Consider the following 20758-nt stretch of genomic DNA (forward strand, 5'->3'; position numbering starts at 1 on the left):
GGGCCCTGTGGGGATCGGCCCGGCCCTGTGGGGCCCTGTGGGGATCGGCCCGGCCCGGGGCCCCGTGGGGATCGGCCCGGGCGGGCCCGGGACGTCTCCGGAGAGGGAGGATCCCTCACCTCCCTTCCCCGAGCAGCCCGCTCCAGGCAAAGAAGCTGTTCTTGAAGTGCGTGCTTGAGGTTGTGAAAAATGCCTATTTTATGATTGGCTTTTCGCAGTAGTTACAAGGAATATTGTATGTGTAATGTTGGAAAGTTATGCTGTGTTAATTCTCTCAAGTAGTGTGTTGAATGTATTTTTAGGTTATAACACAATGTTAAAATAGAAACTATGCTATGTAAGATACTTTTTAACTATCTCAAGAAAGAGATGGGATAATCAAGGAATTCTTTGCACAAAGATAACAATTACAGAAGCCCCTAAATTTTCCAGAGGAGAGGAATTTATGGCTTTCCTTATCAACAGAAACGAACTTCTTCAAGCCTGATTTAGACTCGAAGGCGCCTGGGAAACAGAAACTTTTTGACAAGTACCAGACGAATTTCTTGTTTTAAATAAAATATATGCATAATCATGAAGTGTTTTGTATATGCAACAGGCTGTTGCTTTTAAAGTTATTCCTTTGTTCACAAGGCATGCTTGTCGTGGCTTAAGTACCCGAGAGCATCCGGACGTCCGGAATTCTTTGCTTTTTATTGTCTTGTAATTGTCCTAACTCTAAATTTTTATTACTCTAATTGTATTACTATTTTTACAACCATTTTATTATTACTAAACTTTAAAAAAAATTAAAAACCAAGTGATTGGCGTTTTTCACAAGGTGGGACTTTGTGTTTTAGTTTAGGGGCACCGCTCCTCGTCCTGCGGCTGGGCGCCACTGGAAAGAGCCCGGCACCATCCTCCTGGCACCTGCCTCTGAGGTTTTTATATGTACTGAGGAGCTTCCCTCTCCACACTCAACAGGCCCAGCCCCCTCAACCTTTCCTCATGAGGGGTGCGCCAGTCCCATCGTCACCTCTGTCGCCCTCCCATGGACCCTCTCCTTGCCTTTGTCGCCCTGAGGAGCCCAGTGCTGGACACAGCAGTGCGGAAGGAGCTGAGCAAAGAGGCGGCATCAGCTCCCGCCGCCTCGCTTCCCAATTCAGGGAGACGCAGCCAGGGCGCTGGACGGGGACTGCGCATGCGCGGGGTTACGGAGCCGAGAGGAGCCGAACGGAGCTGAACAGAGCCGAGAGGGGCCGAACGGAGCCGAACGGAGCTGAACAGAGCCGAGAGGGGCCGAACGGAGCCGAACGGAGCTGAACAGAGCCGAGAGGGGCCGAGAGGAGCCGAACGGAGCTGAACAGAGCCGAGAGGGGCCGAACGGAGCCGAACGGAGCTGAACAGAGCCGAGAGGGGCCGAACGGAGCCGAACGGAGCTGAACAGAGCCGAGAGGGGCCGAACGGAGCTGAACAGAGCCGAGAGGGGCCGAACGGAGCTGAACAGAGCCGAGAGGGGCCGAACGGAGCCGAACGGAGCTGAACAGAGCCGAGAGGGGCCGAACGGAGCCGAGAGGGGCCGAACGGAGCCGTGAGGGGCCGAACGGAGCCGAACGGAGCTAAACGGAGCCGTGAGGGGCCGAACGGAGCCGAGCCGGGCCGGTGCTGCCGTCCCCGCGTCCCCGCGGATGCGCGGCCCCGTTTCCCACGGTAATGTCAGTGTCTCTCGGGCAGCCAAGACTCAGCAACTCCGTGGCATGAGGTTTGTAAAAAGGATCCTGGTTGATGGCCTTGATCGGCAGCTCCGTGAGGTGATTTCCACTAACCTTGGGTAAGGAGCAATTAATTCCTTGCCAGTCCCCTGCGCAGGACAGTTCGCTTGTGTTTGATGTTTTCAAACGATCCTGTAGGGAATCCAGACACGAGTCCAGACATCACACACTTAGAAGGGTTTCTCCATCCATTTCCCCGTGCCAACCAACCAACCAACCAACCAAACCCCAAACAAACAAAAAAACAACCAAAAAAAAACCCCCAAAAAAAACCAAAAAAAAACAAACAAAAAAACCAACCAAAAACCAAAAACAACAACAACAACAAAAAAAAAACAAACAAAAAAAAACCCCAAAAAAACCCAAAAAAAGAACCAAAAAAAAAAAAAAAAAGAAAGAAAAAAGGCCAAGGTACTTCTTTTCACAAGTGGGTGATTCCATAGGATTCAGTCAGGCACCTGAGGGTGGTGACCTGGGGAGAGTTCTTCTCGTGCAGGACAGTTTTTAGATGTGCTCTGTTCTGCAGCCACTGCCTGGTGACTGAAAGGCTCCCTTGGGAACTGCCTGAGCAGGAGCAAACCCTGCCTAGGTGGTGTGGGATTAAAAACAAAACAACAGGGGGCTGTTGAGCCTGGTCTTTCTGTGGGAGGGAGAGGGATGCACGTCCTAGGAGAGGAAAAAACATCACCCCAGTTCTAATATTGGCCTCAGAAGTGCTGATGTCTCTGCACCTCACATGTGACACAGATTGTCCTCTTTTTAGTGCATGAACAATCTTCATCCACGTCTTTTTCTGTTTGATGTGAAATGCTTCTTTTTCCTTAGTGCATTCAGTTCCAAGGACTGGCAAGGCATTTGCTTTTGAAGTAGCACCACGTGAATGTGCTAAGGTGGAAGTGAATCTGTGCTTACCCTGACAGCCAGGACAGCTCAATCCAGGATCCTGAGAAAAAAAAAAAAAAAAAGAAAAAAGAGTCATTCTTTTGGCTTCAGACTTTGAGGTAACAGCTCTCTGAAGACAGGCTTCTTCCAAAATTGGTACAAAATTGGTGCTTTTGGAAATGTTGTGAGTTCTGTATCAGCTTTCTGGGTTCTGCTCTTTGGTCAAATGAAATGCTGGCTGTCAGTCCCCATCTGGCAGTTTTCACAAGACCCTGTAAGTGATATAACTTTCAGTGCTGGCCTTTCTGTGGATAATGGGTGTTGATGGGTCAACAGGGAGACCAAACTGATTGGCCTGTGCCTGCAAACCTGCTCTTGTAGCTGCCATGAGGGCAGCTCAGGACATCTCCCTCCTGGCAGCCTGGGTTTTTTTCTAAAATATCCTTCAGTATTGATTTGGTCTCTGAAGTTTCCCTTTGGTATTGAAAACCATCAGTTTTCTCCTGCCAGTTTGGCCCCACTGACTTATTCCTGCTGTTTTTTTCCTCAGCATCAGAGGAAGCAGCCTGTCCTTCTGGCCAAGCTACCTGGGCCCACACCACTTCTCCAGCCTCAGCAAAGACACTTGGATTTGCCAAGCCTCAACTTGCCATTGCCACCTTAGCCCTGGAAGAACTTAGAGGAGGCCCTCAGGGTCCCTGGTTCTGCCTGGATCAGTGGTGGTGGGTGAAGTGAGCAGCTGCCCGGGGTGGGAGAAGCGCTTGCAGCCAGGTCCAGGGTGGGTTTGGTCACCCCAGGGCTGGGGGAATGTGGGGGTGGATGTGATCTAGGCTTATCTGTGAGATGGGGGGGGGGGCATCCCTGAAAAGACTGGAGGGGTGTTCAGATGGTGTGCCAGCAGAAATGCTGTTGGAACTGTTAGAAGAGGGAGGAAGTGATCTCAGTCTGTTCTTGCAGAGGCAGAGGAGCAGGTGAGCCTGGCAGGGCTGCCTGCAGCTTTGGACAGCACACTCATGGTCCCCAGCAGTGGCCTCCAGCATGCAGCTGGCACCTCCTACAGATACAAACTGCAGTGCCTCTGGTAAGGGCTCTGCTCCCCGTGAGGGCCCTTCTGAGGGCTGCCTGAGGGGTCTCTTCATGCCCTGCTCGCTGTGTCTGCAGCACCCAGGTGAGGCAGATCGCCAGGGAGAGGGACAAGGCGAGGCTCGGGTTGGAGAAGGCAGAGAGACACTGCCTGCAGCTGGGCAGGGAGCTGGATCAGCGGTGCATCGTTCTGGAGCACACCCAGAGCAAGCTCAGGTAGGAGGGCTCCTTTTGGTGGGGTGGAGAAAATGTGCCTACACGTCCCTTTTGAATCTCCCACTTGTTTTGGCAATGTGTCAGCGGCAGGAAAGTCCTTGAAGATTCCTCTCCACCCCTATGATCTCAGCATCCTTCCAACAAAGCTCTCATCTCCTGCTTGTGGGCCATCCAGGAACGTGCTCTGTCTGTCCCAGCCGTGTTGCTTTTTCTCCCCAGGAATTTTCAGGCAGAAATAGAGGCAAAAGAGCTGCTTTTGCAGCAAGCAGTGAGTCACCAGGCGAAGCTGGAGGCTGCTACACGGCTCCTCCAGGGCAAAGAGGCCAACCTACGAGGGAGACTGAACCATGTGATGAATGTAAGTACAACTGCCTTGGATGAAACACCTTCACTCTTTCAGAGGTGGCAAAGCAGAGGTGGTGACAAATATAGATGGTTCACTTTGCTCTTGTTGGGAAGAACGGGAATTTTATGCAGATGAATCATGAGCCACATCCATCCATTTGTATTAAATACAGAGCTTGTTACCTTGCCATGCCATTACTAAACTGCTGTGCTGTCTGTTGGTTTGGCCCTTGGTAACACCTGAAAACACAATGACCAAAGCTAAAATTGTGCCAGGGACCATGTCAAGGGCAGAGATGATGGTGTCTGCATGCCTGGGATTACCCTAGATCTGGTCAGTGTAGAAGTACAGATGGAGATAGCTCAGGACTTGCTGCCTTTGTGAGGGAAACCACAGTTTTGGGGAGCAGAGGTAGAGATGATCTGTGGGGCTGTCAAGCTCTTATTGTGCAAAACCCACTCCTGTCCTTTGGAGAGATGAGCCCATGTGGTATCAGCAATGTGCTGTCCTGTCCTGGTTTAGGAATGGTGCTCCCCAATTTAGTTCTCTAACCAAGACTCCCCAGTCCACACTGCTGCTTGCTCACTCCCTCTCCCCACTTTTCAGTGGCTGGAGAGGAGAATGGGAGGCACAAAAGGCAAAGACTGTGGCTTGAGATAAGCACAACTTACTGGAAACAGCAGTGAGATAAGAAACAACCAGTGACAGCAACAATATTAGCAACAAAAGTTTACAAAAAAAGAGTGATTTACATGCAAAATGCTCATTGCAGAGCAGCCAAATTTTCTCTGGAAGGCATCTCCTTCTCCCTGGAATTGAGAGAGGGTGCCTTCCCTCTGTCCCCAGCAATGAATGAGGTGGTACAGAGTAACATCTGGGCCTTAGCCACATCCCCTCCTGGTCACTGCAAAAATCAACCCTGTCCTGGCCAAAACCATGTCCAGGATCTCCTGGAAGCTGTGCTGTGTTTGGCCTGCTGACATGCCAGTTGTTTTACTGTCATACTGTCCCTGCTGAGGACCCGTGGCTGAAAAGCCCATCCTGCCATGTCAGGACCCACTGCATCAGGGAAAACTCCATTTTATCTGCAGGAGAACACACAGCTACAAAACAAGGTCACAGAGATGGCTGAGAAACTGTCAGCCTCTGAGGAAATGGTGTTGGAGCTGCAAAAAGAACTCAACAGCATTGTGAAGGATAAGGTAACCTTTCTCTGCTGAGAACTTTTCAGGAATTCGTAAAACATTTGATCTTGCATATTTTGTGTCAGTTGCTGTGGTGTCCCCCTGTGTGAGCTCTCCTGTGCTTTAATGACAACCTGGAAGCTGGGAAAAAAAAAAAAAAAAAAAAAAGGTGTGAGGGAAGTTTCCAGTTGTAGAGAATTATGCAAATCTGCAATCTTCAAGGGAAAACTTTATAGAGTTTGGTTTCCAGAAAAGTTTTAATTTTCACTAGTATTGAAGTAAAAGGTTTGTTTTAGTATCTTCCACTCCTAAAACGAATCTGGGAAAGGAACTGAGTCTGTGATCTTGTTAGCCAGGAAAGCCTGCCTGTAGTTTGGTGTCTCACATGTGGAGAAAAATGCTTTTTCTCCTCTTTCTGACCCATCCCACAGGTGATGGGCCCCTTAGGGAGCCTTCTGTTGAATGTATGGGTGTAGCACCTCACCCCAGTGATTTAGTAGAGCTTTTGACTCTCCATTTGGAGATGACTTTCTTGATGAGAAGTGTTTCCTTGTGCAGCTGGAGCAGGGGGAGCCCCACAGCCCAGAGTTCCTGCAGCAGAGCGAGCGCTTTGCCGAGATTGTCGTGGAGTACGAGCGGCAGTGCCAGGTACGTGTGGGCAGCACTGCTGCTGTCACAGTGCTGCTCCCTGCAGCACATCTCTTGGGCACTTGGGCCTGGGGGAGTGGAAGGAGGCAGACCTGATCACAGGGCAGAGGGATCCCTCTTACCTTGCTCAGAATCCTGTCTCCTCACTGCTGAAGCCCTCCAAGGGTTGTTTGCCTTGCCAGATTTTGACAGGAGAGAGTAGGGGTGGATCATAAATTCCTTCCTGCTTGACTATTTTGTTAGGGAACCATGTACCTCTGTTGTTAAGGACAGACCCTGGGCTCTGTTGGATTTCTTCTTGAGCACATGGAGAAAGCTGTTCTCCTAATTTGGAAACCATATTAACAGCTGAAGTCTTCTATCTTTTTGTTTTTCCCTTCCTTCTTGCCCCCACTTTAAAAAAACCCTAAAAATGTTGTTGCTGCTGAATTCTGCTAGAGAGTAAAGGTAAGCCAGTCCAGATACCTGATGTGTTTGTGTGGTCCAAGAATTGGTGCTGTGTGTATTGTAACTCCTGCAGGGTTCTGTGCTCCTTCCCAGAGCTTGTGGCTCTCTGAGGCATGACCACAAACTCTGTTTCCCTTCTCCCAGTTTTAACGTGTGGATCTTGCATTTTTAACTTGTGTGTCTTTAACTTGTGCTGGGTGCTCTGTTGAGTCCTGTGCTTGTCACAATGCCTGTTTGCTCCTACATGCTGTGTGTGTGTGGCTGGGGAGCAGCCCTGAGCAGGGACAGTGACAGTCACATCCCCCCAGCAAGGGCTGAAATGCAGACTTTCAGCAAAGCCATTCTGTGCATGCATCAGGCAGCCCTTCTCCAAGCTGTAATTAAAGGCAAACATTCTGAAGCACTATCCAGTGCAGCATTGCTCCAGGTGGCACCAGAGGGCTGAATATGCTCAGTGCTGTAATTTTCCCTCTCCTTGAGCAGCCCCAGAGTTGTCCATGAGAATGCTGATGGATGGAAAAGGTTTGACCTTCAGGCTTCACCTGCCCCTCTGAAGGCACCCACTGGGGTTTATCCTTTACCCTCATTGAATGCTCTCAGCCCCCCTTTCCTGTTTAGAATGGAGATGAAACAAACTGGGTTTGCACTTGTCCACAACTTCTCAGTAATATTTGCTAACTGGAAGTGCCCTAGTTCATAGTGCCCTTGCAGCACATCAGTTTCCTGGATGGCAGGATATGGGATGTAATTGGATGTCTGCTCAAAGTGGACAGTCCAGAAGAAGGCAGGATGCCTTGTATGCTGTTGCTTCCAGTACAGGATAGAGGATGTGAAGTGAAGCAAGCAGCTGCCCACCTCCAGACACCTCCATGGAAGTGGCTCATTGCACTGGTGTGGTGGCTCATTACTTGGTGTTCTGGGACTCCTTGCTGATGGAGTTGGGATAAACTCCTGTGCTGGCCTTGGGGTATCTCTGGCACCAGGAGACCAGCAGGACCTGCCTTGTGCTGTGCTTCTGTTCTGGTTTGAAAACAAAACCAGTGAGAGACTCCAAGTCAGAAATACAATTTATTAGGAAAAGTGAAAAAAGAAAACAAAATACGTGCAATAATACAAAAGAAAAACCACTGACTGAGTCAGAATACAACCTGACACCCTTTTTGGTCAGGGTGTTCCTAGCAGTCCAAATTGGAATGGCTGCAGTCCTGGAAATCCAGCAGAATAGCTGAGTCTGGTGTCCCAAAAACTCAGACTATATCCAGGTAGGAATGCTTGGCTCCTCCCTCTGGGCAAAGCATCTCACAATGGGATGCTGCAACTTTTATCAGTCATGCAGTGACATTCAGTAGCCCTTTATCAGCAGATGTCTCCCCTGAGAGAGGATTGGTTGTGGAAGAGATAAGGAAAACTGCCCACTTAACAGAAAACAACTGCCATACAGATGGCAAATGGAATACATCTTGTCTTGCAATCTGGGACAGCTTCCCATGGGATCAGCACCTTCTTCCCTTGTTTTATTCCTTCTGCAACCTGGAAATGTTCCCTCCCAGAGGCCTGTGGGCTTTCCTTCACTGTGACTCCTGCTGGTCACCTTCTCTGCATAGAGCAGTGCTTGTTGGCCAGCCCACGTGCCCGCACGAGAGTCTTGAGGATGTAAACACAAACCTCTGGGCTCGTGCTGAGATCATGTGTGAATCCATCTTCTGTGTTGGATTCTCCCAATGGTTATTCAGGTCAGGAGGGTCTCAGGAGGCCCAGCCCCCTGAAGCGTTGGCAACCCCCCTGGTTTTGTGTGCTTTTGCATTCAGGGGCAGTTGCTTTGTGCTTCACAGTGTGTAGTGATGGTAGTCTTGGAAATCTGGGTTTATATTTCTTCTTTGGCTCCTCCAAATTCTCTGATGTCATCCTTTGTTTGGGAAGGCTGTGCTGGGGCTGGGGGAGGCCCTGCCAGGAGCTTTGGAGGAGCTTTGCCCTGTGTCCTGAGCAGTGTTTGTTTCAGGTGCTGTACGACCAGAACGGAGCGCTGCGAAGGGAGCTGCAAAGGCTGCGCCTCCAGCTGCAGGAGAGCAGGGCTGAGGGAGGGCTGCCAGCAGCAGGTAACGTGCAGGAGGGTCAGTGCCCATCCTCTCAGCAGCAACGAAGTTCCCTCTGGATCCAAGTTTGCATGGGAGTGTGGGGAGGCATGTTGTGAACTACTGCTGCCAGTTCTGGTACTGAGAGGGAAGAAGGAGAAGATGGGTGGTGGGGAGGAGGGAGATGGAGGAGAGGAGGGTTTTCCAACTTGAGAGCTGGTGATGGAACCTGTGAACTAGGCAGCTGTGGGTGAACTGGCAGATTTGCAGTGTTGAAGACGCTGAGGAAACAATGAAATAAAGAGGAAGTAGCCCCAAACTGTGGGTTGGAAAATTCAAGTTGAGCATTAGGTAAAAGCTTCTGGCTGAGAGGGGTGATGCAGCCCTGGGACTAGTTGCCAGATAGATGGGGAATGTCCATCTTTTGGGGTTGTATGGACTGGATGAAGCTGCAGCCATCCTGATCGGTCCTGTCTTGTAGGCCTCCTCTCACAGGGCTCCTCTCTGCCATCACACCCCTCTCTGAGCCTTCTTGTTCCTACTTCTGTGTTTACAGAAATGTCACTCCCAGTGGAGCAGCTCCAAGAGCAGCTGCAGGACCTGAAGGTGCAGCTGGAAACAAAGGTGAGTGGGGTGGGGGGGAGATGTCCTGGCTGCTTGGCAAGCACAGCTGCTACAGCGTGACTGATGAGACATGTGCTCCAGCAGGGTTGCTGGAGAGAGAGTTCAGGCTGGGGAGCAGGGTGGTGCCTCATCACTCACGTGGGGTTATTTCATGTGCTTCTCCAGCTTGTCTTAGCTGGTAGGAGGGTTTGGAGCCTTTGCCTCACTGGCTGGCAAAGGCTCTGTGGAAATCGCTGTCACCTCGTGAAATGTTTGTGTGGGTCTTGTGAGGATCCAGAGATCACTCGTTGTTGTTGTTGCAGTAAAACCAGGGTCAGGACCAAGAGGAGAAGCAGCCAGGTGTCTCCTGGTGGTGGGGCTGTATCAGAGCCCTGTCACCCTTGGCTTGCAGCACACTTCTAAGCTGCTTGCTCTGAGGTGACAGTGTGAGCCCAGCCTCCTCTTCAGACAGCTCTGAATGCTCATGGGAGAGGCCTCAGTTTCCACATTTGCTCCTTTTGCTGCTGAGCTGAGAGGTCAGTGATGCTTGCTGGGTTTTGTGTTGCAGCACTGCACGAGAAAATCCTAAACTGCCACGCACGTGATGGAGCAGTTCAAGGAACACAAAGCTGCCTGCAGATCTTCTGCCTGCTTTATAGTCCTGCCTTTGTGCACATCAAATCCTGGAGTTTCTGGTGTTCACAGGGGAGTTGTGGGGAGCAGCAGCTTCTCACCACCACATCCTGACAAGGAACCACTCTGCAGTGGAGGAGGGATATGAGGAGCAGTGGCAGATGATGCCCTGGCCTCTCCCTTCTCCTCTCTGGGGCTCCTTGCAAACAAGGAGAATGGGGAGAACCGTGCTGCTTGCTGGCAAGAAATGGGACCCACTGCTTTCTGCTTGTTACACACTGCTGCGTGAGACTGATTGTTGCCCTAAGTTCAGCAGGGACCAGAACTGCCTAAAGAGAGTCCCCTGTTGAGTGGGACCAATAGATCAATCTGAACTGGAGGAGAGGAAAGCTCTCAGGAGCATAGTGCTAATATCCCAATCCTATCTCCTTACAACAGATAAATTATTATGGGGAAGAAATAGAGCTAATGTGGAAAAACTTTGAGAGGGAGAGGAAGGACAGTGAGGAAAGTTCCAAGGCTGAGATGTGCAAGATGGAAAACCAGAAAAGAGATCTTGAAGAAACAGTTGCAAAGTACTGGGCTATAATTAATGGGCTGAAAGAGCAAAAATGGGAATGGAGCCTGGAGCTGGAGGAGAGGTTGGAGATGGAGCAGGCCAGCATGAGACAGCAGCACACTGAAGACATTTGCCATCCAGGGCAGCAGCTGGACCAGGACAGAGAAGAAATAAAGAAGCAGCAGAGGGACAGACTGAGCCTGAGATCTGTCACTGTTCTCTTTCTGGAGCTAAGGAGGAGATTAGGGGTGCATCTCCTGCTCATACCAGAGTAGGTTGAGCTGATTTTTCACAGGGCTGGAGAGCTGTTTTAATTTGGAAGAAAATCTGGGCAGAATTGCTGGGCTGCAGTAGTTTGAAGTGAGACATCTAACTCCCCTTACATGAGTGCTTTTATTTCAAGACTCTTAATTTCCCTGAATGTTTTTCAAGGCTGTGTTAGAGGCAGTGCCCAGCAAAGACTGTATCTTAAAATAGTGAGAGATATAAAAGAGCTTTCATTAGTGTTTTCTTATTACCTCTTTCTTGGTCCTTCAGCAAACTTGCCTCTACTTGCTAGATGATCACAACTTGCTATCTTAAAAGCAGTAAAATATGTCTTAAATTTCTCCATATAGGTAAAAGAGATTGGCTTGTGAAAGAAAGAGGTAGGCACTGAGTAACTGCTTATCTTCCCTTCCTCCTGCCTCTGCCCTGCTGTGTCTCCCTTTAGGATTGGTGTTCCCCTTGGCAATATGCAAGCAGTGGATTTTGCTAGGTCATTATCAATGTTTTAGGGCTGAGATATGGGGTAGGTGAGGGAGAAAGGAGGTGATTTGGCTGAAGTCTGTAGTAGACCAGGGAAACAAACCCAAGTAACAGGAATACAAGGCGCTTAAGCTATTTTATCTCTGATGAATGGCAGATACACTTGCTGCAGTGGGGAGCTTTCAGAGTTGCTGGAAAAGATGTGATGGATGTGAGTCTTTAGGAAGTGCAAAATGTGTGGGAACTTTCTGTGAAGTTTAACAAATTGCTTTGCAACATGAAAAACTCTTTGTATTGCATCTCCAGCAAATGTACATTCAGAGGCTGGCTGAGCAATTTCAAGCTGTAATGTCAAACCCAGCTCAGCAAAACGGTTTTTATCTTTAGGAAAAATGCAGAGGTTGAGCATAACCAAGAGCTGTCATGGAGTGAATGGCAGCATGATGACAGCTGTAAGGCTTTATTGCAGCTGCATTGGTGTGAGAGGAGGTGATTTCCCAACAATAAAGGCTCCAAGGTTGGGCCTTCAAGAGCAGGGCGCCCATGAGAGGCAGCAGTGGAAGCAGAAGAAAAAAAGACCAAGTCTCTGTGGAAGCAGAGGCAGCTCAAGTTGTAAGAAAAGATTGATGATGAACAAGCCAAGATGTGTAAAATGCTGGCTGTTGGGTATGAAAAGATTAAAAAGGATGAGATGGGAGTAATGGAGAGACAGTGAAGCTGAGGGCTCTGATGTTGAAAGGGACAAGGTGTCCTCTGGGGGGAAATGATCCCCTGAGACTCAGATGAGCAGGTAGACCAAACTCTTCTGTTGCAATTTCAACACTGAAGGAACAGAGAAGAAATGAACAATTGTATGATGGACACACCAGTGCAAACAGTGCAGATGTTTGTTGTAACAAATGGCCTGTTCAATCTAGAAGCTGGAGGTAAAGTGGAAAGCATTTGTCAGGGAGAAATGGAATCTTGATGGACAAGGGGGTGTGCTTGGGAAGGAGGCAGAGTTAAATGCCTTCAAACAGCAGACATCTCAGGACATAGACCTGACCTGCAGGGCAGGAAGAGAAGGAAAAAAGCTCTGGGAGACAGTGGTGTAATAGCATAGGAGGAAACCTGACATTCAGGCTGTCAATTCAGAGCTGAAGAGGAACAGGTTGAAACTGGAGCTGATGCAGCTGAAAGATGTCATGCAGTACTTGGAAAATGAACCCAGAGCTCAAGAGAGTGCCAGGTTTGAGTGCAAAGGTAGTTTGAAGATCTAACATGCTGCTGCAAAGGAAAAGCAGATGCCTTGTGAGACACAAGGCTGCTTAACACCATGATGGTGCTGAACGCTGTAACAGCAGCTGTGTTCTCTTGGATGTTCAAACAGCAGCTTTGTTCTGCTGCTCTCGTGAAGTGCCCTGTGAACTAGGATACTTCCAATTAATAAATATTACTGAGCACATGCAGAGAAATGCAAAAGCTATATTATGCCTTTTACTGACCATGGGAGTGTGGTCAGGGAGCTGGGATGTGCTCCTGTGGCTGTGGCTGGCTGCACCCTCATCTCCTCTTGGACACAGATATTGGAGATGCCACAGGAAGCACAGCGTGTGAATTCGATGTAAAACTCCCAAAAGCAGCTGCACTGAGGTGAGCAAACACCACGTAGCCCATGGACTGGTCCTTGTGCTTTCAAGAAGAGAGGAAGAACTTGCTCACACGGCTCCTCTGCGTGCCACAGGCACTGCCACAAACTGCAGTGCTGTCCTCCCTGCCAGCAGGGGTGGTCTCTTATCCTGCACCTTCCCTTGAGGAATTTGGGTCCTGGATGGCTCTGGTGTTTAGCAGCAGCTGTTGGATAGGACTGTCCAACACAGGACTAAGCTTCATTCCCACAGGTGCCAGTATTCATGGCCTCCTGGGAGATTGGGAGTACCAACAGAAGTGGAAGGATAATGAGGCCACCTGGGATTTGGGGTCACAGTCAAATCAAATCACTTTGTATCCACAGGACTGCCAAATAATTTTAGCCAGCTTGAAGCCACATAAATTCAGTCTGATGCTCTTTATCCTTACTCCCCTTTATTTCCCTTCCCGTGAAGACCTGCTCCTTCTCTACTGTCTCTTGATTGTCCCCACAGATTTTGCCTGAGTTATGGGAAGGTTTTTTTCACAGTTTTCTTTAGTCCTTGCTGTCATTGGAAACCAAATTGGAAAAGATCAGGGAGCCAGCACAGAATGCCAGAGTAAGCAGGGCTTGTGCGTGGTTTTCTCACTGCTGTCTCTCCCTGCACAGGAGACCTGTGCTGGCTGCTGGAGAACAGCTTGCTGAAGAGTTAACATGGGATGGATTTCTTCCTTAGGAAACTTTAGATAGGTACTGGGGTCACCCACTGAGCCACAAATCTGGGGGGAGACAGGTTTCTGGTGTGGATGATCCCAGTCTGCTAAACTGTCCCTCCCATTGTTCTTCATCCCTTGGTTTTTAGGCCTCTGACAGCAGTGCAAGACTTCGGATGTCCCCAGGATGTCTGCCCTGGGCTGGGCTGAGTCACCTGCTGGGGCAGAGGCACCTGACTCACTCCTACATCAATTCAGGGCCATATCTGTTTTGGCTTGGCTTTGCTTCCTGTTGCAGGCCACAGCCAGATGTGGGACTACACAAAACAGGGCTCTTCTCTGGGGGACTGTGCTTTGCTGCTCTCTGGTCTGAAGCTGATCCTATCCCTCTTCCCAGCAGGAAAAACAGGAGTGAGTTGGGTAGAGAGAAGTTGGAGGAGCTGGCTGAAATAGCAGAGTTAACAGCATTGGTAAGAAGCCATTAACCCCAACTGCCAGGCTCTTGGCTCAAGGATTGAGAAGGGCAAAACCAGCACATGTTCACAGAGGAGAGGGAAAATGTTTGTTTCAAACATTCAAACCCAGTTTTCCTTTGAAGAACCAGCTTCATCTCATAACTTCTAAAGCAGTGAAAACTTGTGTGACATTGAAAGTCTTACAGAAGGGGAAAGTCTTTAATGACTTAATGACTTTCACTACTGTCACTCTTTCTCCCTGAGATTTCTCTCACTCCCAGTCCCAAACTCACATGGCTCAGTTAGTCTTTGTTGCCTGTGTTCCCACCCCAAACCTCCTGTGCATGATTTGTTGTTTCTTTTCTCAACCTTTTCCAGAGTGAGAAGGGCAAGGAGCAGCTCTCTCACCCGGATGCCAAGATGCCTCAGCTGGGCTGTGAACCCCCTGAGCACAAGGCTGGTCACAGTGATGGGCCTGGCAGTGCCCAGCTGCAGAGCCAGAGCCTTCTGGAGGCTGAGTGGCTACGAGGAGCAGAGATTGCTGCAAGGCTGGAGCACCACCAGAGGCATGCAGCATGTTGGATGGAGATGGAGCTGCTCCAACAGCAGCTCCAGGCCTCGCAGGAAAAGGTGAGTGTCCTTCATTTGGTGGCAGGCTGCTGAGTGGTCTCTGTGATGTTGGTATTGTCCTGCCTGGGGCTGTGCTGGACACCCTCCCCAGGCAGATAAAAGTTGTCCTCCTCCTGCTTGTGGGGGACAAAAGATTCTCCCTCCTGCTCAGATATGGCTGAGCCAGTTCAGGTGCAGCTGGGGAGAGGTCCTTGCTTGCTTGTCCCTGTGACACCCCCTGTCCTTGTCCTGGGCAGAGGGGATGGGGGCTGAGTGGAGGTGGCTCACACAGGGGTGCCAGGAGCTGTGGTTCCCCATGGCTCAGCTGATAGAGGAGTGGAGCAGTGGTAGCACCTGATAAGGGTTGGGAAGGGTTGACAGCAGCCAGATGGGGCTTGTGGAGGGATGGGAAATGAGGTGGTCAGAGCAGAGTAACGTGGATCACCAGGACAGAGGGAGGAAAGCCAATGGGAGAAACCTTCCAATGTGTTAATATTCCTCTCCTGCATTCTACCCTGGGGCTGGCTTTCCAAGGTACAGCTCACCCATGCCAGCCATCCCTTGGCAGCCCTAGTGCAAAGTTGGACCAGATCTGCTTCCCATTACCAGTTTTGCCCTTTGCTGGTGACAGGAAGCAGAGGACATGTAGCACAGGACATTTAGTACATCACAGCTAGCCTGGGATGTATCTAAGAACCCAAGTGAGCAGCCCCCTCTGTCTCTTGCCTTTGTGGCCCTTGGTGCTGGGATTCCCTCCCAGAGAATCCCTCCAGCCACTCCTGCTCCTCAGCAAGGGGAGCACCTCTCAGCAAGGGGTCTCTGCTTCTCCTCCTGCAGCTCTCAGTGCTCTCACTCCCTTGCTTTGCAGGCTGCCCAGTGAGCACCACTGCCATGGTCCTGCAGCTCTGCTGTGCCCATGCTGGGGTGACAGCTGAGGAGAGGGGCACTATTTAACCTCTCCTCTCCCCCGAAACACAGCCTGGGCCTGTCCTGTTGTTGGCACAAAGCTGTAACCATCTGTCAACCTTTCTGTGTTACAGCTTTTGGAAGCCAAAGCCAGCCTGAGCCTGGCCCAGGCCCAGCACACTCTGCAGTTGCAGCAGGCCAAGGCCCAGATGAACAACATGGTGCCAAAGAAGCAGTTTGAGCAGCTGCAGAACACCTTGAGAGAGGAACAGTGCAAGACTCAGCAGCTCCAGGAAAGCCTCCAGCTGCAGGCTGAGCAAACATGCAGGCAGCTGGTCAGGACCCAGGTAAGCAGGGAATTGCAGGAGCTCAGTCAAGGGTACTGTGAGGAGAACACTGCTGGCCTGGCAGCCTGGAGGGCAGCTGTGATTGAAGCCACCAGAGGTTTGGGTGGAAGATGGTAGATATAAAGAACCCACATGGAAAATGCACTTGCCTTCAAATTCAGCTGCAACTTTAATTCTTCATGAATCTTCCAGTCACCAGCCTGCACTCCTACAGGTGGATTTATCTCTAGGGCATTGAGCAAACAGGTGCTGTTTTTTTTGTGAGTTTGTCTTCTGGGCAAAGATAGGGTAAATTATAACCTAAGGAATTATAATGAGCAGGCACAAGGACTGCATCCAAGGAGATTCTGTCTCTCCCTGAGCTTTCCTGGACATGGCTGGGGATGGATTTCCTGGCCAATGGCTTATTTTTGTAGAAAACACTGCTGGGAAATCTGTGCCTTGTCTTAAAACTGGCTGGGTGCAGACCTAGGGAAGGTTGTACTGCTGTAGACATGTGTCCCACTGCTCTTTGTATCCTGCACCTCTGATGAACCCCCTGCTCTGCCTCAAGGAGTGTGAGGGTCCATGAACAGGGCCTTGGGGAAATGTACAATCCAGGGTTGCCAGAGGCCAGGAGAGTGCTGGGACAATCCACAGACAGACTTTCTTGCCCACTGCAGGAGGAACACGAGCAGCTGCTGCAGGCAGCTGTGGAGCAGGCAGAGGGGCTGGAACAGAGACTGAGGAATGCTGAAGCTGTGCTGGCAGAGAGGGCAGCTCAGCTCAGAGATGCCCAGGTGAGTGCCAGAGAGGCTGGTGCTGTGTGTCCCTGCCCATCTGGTACCCCTGCATGAGATGCTGAACCTGAAGCCTCCTGTCCCTGCTTTAGGCCCAACTCTCCAGGAACAAACTATTGATGGAAGAGCTCCGTGGAGAGAACAGGAGGTTTGCAATGGCCCTGCAGGCTGCTGAGCTGAAGCAGAAGAGCATGGAGGAGAAGAACCAGCTGCTGGAGGAACAAGCCTCAGCTCTGAAGCAGCTTATTGGAAAAATCACACCAGCATCTCTGAATGTGTGATGGAACATCTGCAGTGGCAGCCCCTGGTCCTGGCTGGGGCTGGTCAGGTGCAGAATGGGAGTTATGGCTGGGTTGGGAAATCAGCCTTGTCCTCTCTTGTCTTGCCAGGATTTTCCTGTGCAGAAAATAGCAAATGGGGAGCCTGAAGTCCTTTGAGGAAACTGGTCCTGTGGACAGCTGAATTTTCCAACTGAAAGCAGCAGCCCTGGTGCCTTTCTCAGTGGCAGTGTGCTGTTGTGTCATGTCTGTCTCAGGGCAGCCAGCTCACAGGATTTTCTTTGGCAGTGTTTGGTGGTGGTGCAGGTGCTCCCTCTCAGCAGAAGGTGGATGTTGGAGCCACAGTTACATCTCAAAAGCCAGGGCAGAAGGGCTTGCAGGACCCTGGGCCTGGCTCACTCCATGCAGGAAAGAAAGCTGAGTTGTGGCATTAAAACGTTTGTAATGTTACAGCACCTCCTGCTGTCCCCAGGCTGCTCTGTATTTCAGTCACCTTCCCCAGCTGCTGCTGAACACTTATTCCCAACAGCTCCTCCTAAAGCCTGAACCTAGGATCCAAAACCAAGCAGATTGTTGCCTCTGCAGTGAGCAGGACAGAGCAATGCTGTAATGCTGTTCCTGCATTCTTCCCCAGCTGTTTGCTTTTTCAGCTCCAGTCTGAGATGGGGGCTAAGCAAACCTCTAGTCTTACCTAGGGCTGATGTTTTTGCAAGTGTTTTCCCAGACACAGTGCAAGAGCTGAGCAGCTCCATTAGGAAAGACCAGACAAGGAAAGCAGCTCTTCAGCCTTGTTCTGGTTTTGTGCTAACCAGAATCCTTAAAACCCTCTGCTCCCTTTCCCACCCCAAACAGCCCATAGGCCCTACCAGACCAGTGCTCTGGGATAAGAGATTCTTCAGAGGAACAGAGACACAGGCCAAGCACACTGGGAAAAACCCAGGCCCATGACCCAGACTGCAATGATCATCCACACAGCACCTCAGGAAACAACATTTATGGGTCTCTGATGGGGACAAGGCTTCATGTCTGATCCTGGAAAGAACCTTGTGCAGCCTTATCTGACACTTGGAGGAGCAGTTCCATTGAGATACTTAAATAACCATCACACTGCAGGGTCAGGATGGGTTTGGCTGGAGAGCCAGATCACAGTGCTGAATGAACACCACATTAACTCTTAAAAACCCAAGAGACTGAGGCTGAAGGAGTTCTTTATTTTGCAGCCATGGAGTTTTCCTGGCTTCTAGAGCCCAGCCAGTTGGTGTCTTTACATGCACAGTGTGAACAAAGAACTACTCCAAACAAAAATGCATTCACAAACCCTGGGTGTAGCTGTGGGGCTTGGATAATGCCCCCCCCCACTATCCTGGATTCCCAGGATTGCTATATTACCAGCATGCACCCTTTGCTCATGGAGAGCTGTGGTTTTAAGGCACCAAAGGCTGTTAGGAGGAGTGGCAGGGTGCCACTGCAGAAATACTGAGGTGTCTCAAGCCCTGCACACCAGAGCTCAGTCCCCATCGTGGACAGGCCACCAAGCAAGAGCTGTCCCTCCTGTCCTGCACGCTTAGGACAGGACGTGCTCCAGGATTCCTTGTCTGATCAATTGCTCACATTTCCAGCGGGGTAAAAAGTGCTGAACAGAAAAACAGAAAAACCCTCCTTGAATTTGTTGTTGGATTTGTTGCTGCACACAACCAGCTCTGTTTGTTGTACATCCAGTGCCTCGTGGTACCAGATCAGGCAGAGCTGCACTCTGGACCCTGCAGACAGCACGTGCAAGGAGCTGTGTGTGCAGGGACTGGGACATGCTGCAAGGCCAGCATAAGCAGGGGGATGTCATGGGAGTGAGAGGGCAGGAAGAGAACAGACCACACTCAGCCACCACAGGTACCTGGCTGTTCTTCTTCAACAGGATGGTAGTGCCATCATCGATCTCAAACTCCCCATGGTCTCTTAAACACCGCACCTGCAAAGTGGAAACGCAGCTCTGTAAGAGTCCCATGAGAAAAAAAAAACAACCACCCCCTCCAGGTAACAGTCCTGGGCATGGGAACATGGTTTCTCGTTGGTCTAATTGGTTAAGTTTCTGCAAAAAGCTGCAAAAACCTCTTACTGGATAACTCGCCCCACCACAGACTCCCTGCAGACTAGAAGTGCCATCTCTCAACATACTTTGTGCTCTTGGTAGAAGGAGTAAAATGCTGGCAGGCAGAGTAAAACACAGAAACCCGTGAAAGCTTTGGAACTCTGAAAGGTTTTGCTTGATGAACTGACTTGGAATAAGGATGAAATGCTCGAAAAGAGATAGTCAGGAAGGTGTTTATCAGTGGACAGAAGCTAGAAATCTTGCACTTACTTCAATGTAGAGGCTTTTAGGAGGTTTGATGTCCTGTGTGAGGTCCAGCCCTTCCTCTCCTCCTACTGACCTCATGTAGGTAGCCAGAGACTTTTTGTACCGATTGAACCACTCCACCTGTGGGCATTTACAGAGTTGTACCCACAGACAATGAACGCACACAATAACTATTTACAGAAGGACATGTTAAATGCCATGTTTATAGTGGGGGGAAGACTAACCTACTTTGATTGTACTAAATAATCCATCAGGAGGGATATGTGGGAAGAGAGGAAGAGTTTGAAACGAGGCTGACTCACTTCCTCAGCTGACATGTGGAACTGGATGGTGTTGGGCAGAACGCTGCCATACTCCCACCTCAGTGCTCGGATCCGTAGCAACCGGTCATACCTAGGGGAAGAAACGGGGCAAACCCAACACCTCTGCTGAGGTGAGTGCTGGCAACATCCCCAAGCCACGGTGACATCCAGCAATGTAAACTTTTACAGAGCAGGAGGAAGCAGAGCCTTCTCTTTGCGGTGATATCGGCAACGAACACAAGGGGAAGCGGCTACACAGCTGCCTTGCTGCTGGTGCAAAAGCCACCTGCCCGGGCCGAGAGTCCCGATCCCCTGCCCCTGGGGACCCTGTGCCGGCAGGGATGAACCCAGGGGAGGCGGCCACCCCCCCGCAGCACTCACAGGTAGGCCAGGAGGCAGCGCTGGTTCCGGAGCAGGCAGCAGTGCCGGAACCGGATGAGGAAAATCAGGTCCGTCCGTCCCGCCTTCGCTTCGGACCTGGGGGATGAGGGGAAGGAGAAAGAGGAGTAGGAGGAGAGCTGCGGGCCGGGGAGCGCCGCCCGTGCTGTGCGGGACGCGCCGGGAGCAGGCGCCCAACTCACACGTCCGCCTGGTTCCGCTCGTACAGCGCCCGCATCTCCTCCAGCGCCTGCCGCATCTCCTCCGTCTGCAACAGCGGGCACAGTCAGCGAGAGCGGGCCCCGGCGGGGCCCACCCGCTGCTCCCGGGGCTGCCGGGGCTCACCCGGAAGGGCGGGAGGTGCCCGCCGGCGGCGCGGTGCAGCTCCCGCACCAGCTCCATGCCCCGCTCCGCCGCCATCGCGCCCGGCCGCGCGCGGGAAACGCGCCCGCGCACCAGCCAATGGCGGCAGGGGCGTGTCCGGCCGCACCCAATGGGACGCGAGGGGCGGGGTTTAGCGGCGGGACCGCGCCTCCCCGCGGGCCCCGCCCCCCGCCGTTTCCCGCGCTGAGCTGCGCCGCTCTCGCCGGCCGCGGGGGACGGCGCCGCCGCCCGTGCCGGTCTCGGGGTCACGCTGAGAGCCCCCCGAGGGGCTGGAGCAGGAACTGGAATTTCTGCCGCCCACTTGCCTCTAGCAAGCCTGTTTCCCGCAGTCCTCGCGGTCGTTCGCGGGCTGCCGCGCCGCCTCTGGCAGCCTCTTCCCCCATGCCCCCCCAGCCCTTCCCAGCGCATTTTCCCCTTTTGACAGCCTTCCAACCCGAAGCATGCCGAAAGTAAAGGGAGAAAAAGAAAAAAAAA

At 51.2% G+C, this 20758-nt stretch overlaps 2 protein-coding genes across 3 annotated transcripts; one reads left to right on the forward strand and one right to left on the reverse strand.

The window, feature by feature from the left end:
- Nucleotides 1-1549: 1549 nt before the first annotated feature.
- On the forward strand, nucleotides 1550-17322 carry LOC128804556 (ninein-like protein). 2 transcript variants are annotated; one of them, XM_053972401.1, is made up of 14 exons: nucleotides 1550-1810; nucleotides 2577-2752; nucleotides 3184-3355; nucleotides 3591-3714; nucleotides 3795-3932; nucleotides 4152-4290; nucleotides 5370-5480; nucleotides 6021-6110; nucleotides 8557-8653; nucleotides 9186-9253; nucleotides 14327-14578; nucleotides 15598-15810; nucleotides 16473-16589; nucleotides 16682-17322. In XM_053972401.1, the coding sequence occupies exons 4-14, from the start codon at nucleotides 3647-3649 to the stop codon at nucleotides 16868-16870; spliced, it is 1482 nt and encodes a 493-aa protein (XP_053828376.1). In that variant the 5' UTR covers nucleotides 1550-1810; nucleotides 2577-2752; nucleotides 3184-3355; nucleotides 3591-3646; the 3' UTR covers nucleotides 16871-17322. The 2 variants fall into 2 exon arrangements, with proteins under 2 accessions (XP_053828376.1, XP_053828377.1); XM_053972402.1 differs by lacking the exon at nucleotides 6021-6110.
- A 736-nt stretch (nucleotides 17323-18058) lies between these two features.
- On the reverse strand, nucleotides 18059-20354 carry GINS1 (GINS complex subunit 1). Its single transcript, XM_053972404.1, has 7 exons — nucleotides 20246-20354; nucleotides 20104-20168; nucleotides 19904-19999; nucleotides 19523-19613; nucleotides 19224-19340; nucleotides 18759-18833; nucleotides 18059-18500 (listed from the first exon to the last, which is right to left on the reverse strand). The coding sequence occupies exons 1-7, from the start codon at nucleotides 20318-20320 to the stop codon at nucleotides 18432-18434; spliced, it is 588 nt and encodes a 195-aa protein (XP_053828379.1). The 5' UTR covers nucleotides 20321-20354; the 3' UTR covers nucleotides 18059-18431.
- Nucleotides 20355-20758: the final 404 nt, after the last annotated feature.

The sequence above is a fragment of the Vidua macroura genome, chromosome 3 (genome assembly GCF_024509145.1).
Source record: "Vidua macroura isolate BioBank_ID:100142 chromosome 3, ASM2450914v1, whole genome shotgun sequence".
NCBI lineage: Eukaryota > Metazoa > Chordata > Aves > Passeriformes > Viduidae > Vidua > Vidua macroura.

Bases quoted from the DNA above. Each gene is read 5' to 3' on its own strand.
- GINS1 (XM_053972404.1), bottom strand. From the start codon at position 20,320: ATGGCGGCGGAGCGGGGCATGGAGCTGGTGCGGGAGCTGCACCGCGCC. The intron at 19,341-19,522 runs GTGAGTCAGCCT...AAATGCCCACAG, and splicing joins TCCACATGTCAGCTGAGGAA to GTGGAGTGGTTCAATCGGTA. The intron at 18,834-19,223 runs GTAAGTGCAAGA...TCCACTTTGCAG, and splicing joins CTAAAAGCCTCTACATTGAA to GTGCGGTGTTTAAGAGACCA.
- LOC128804556 (XM_053972401.1), top strand. From the start codon at position 3,647: ATGGTCCCCAGCAGTGGCCTCCAGCATGCAGCTGGCACCTCCTACAGA. The intron at 3,715-3,794 runs GTAAGGGCTCTG...CTGTGTCTGCAG, and splicing joins TACAAACTGCAGTGCCTCTG to CACCCAGGTGAGGCAGATCG. The intron at 5,481-6,020 runs GTAACCTTTCTC...TTCCTTGTGCAG, and splicing joins ACAGCATTGTGAAGGATAAG to CTGGAGCAGGGGGAGCCCCA.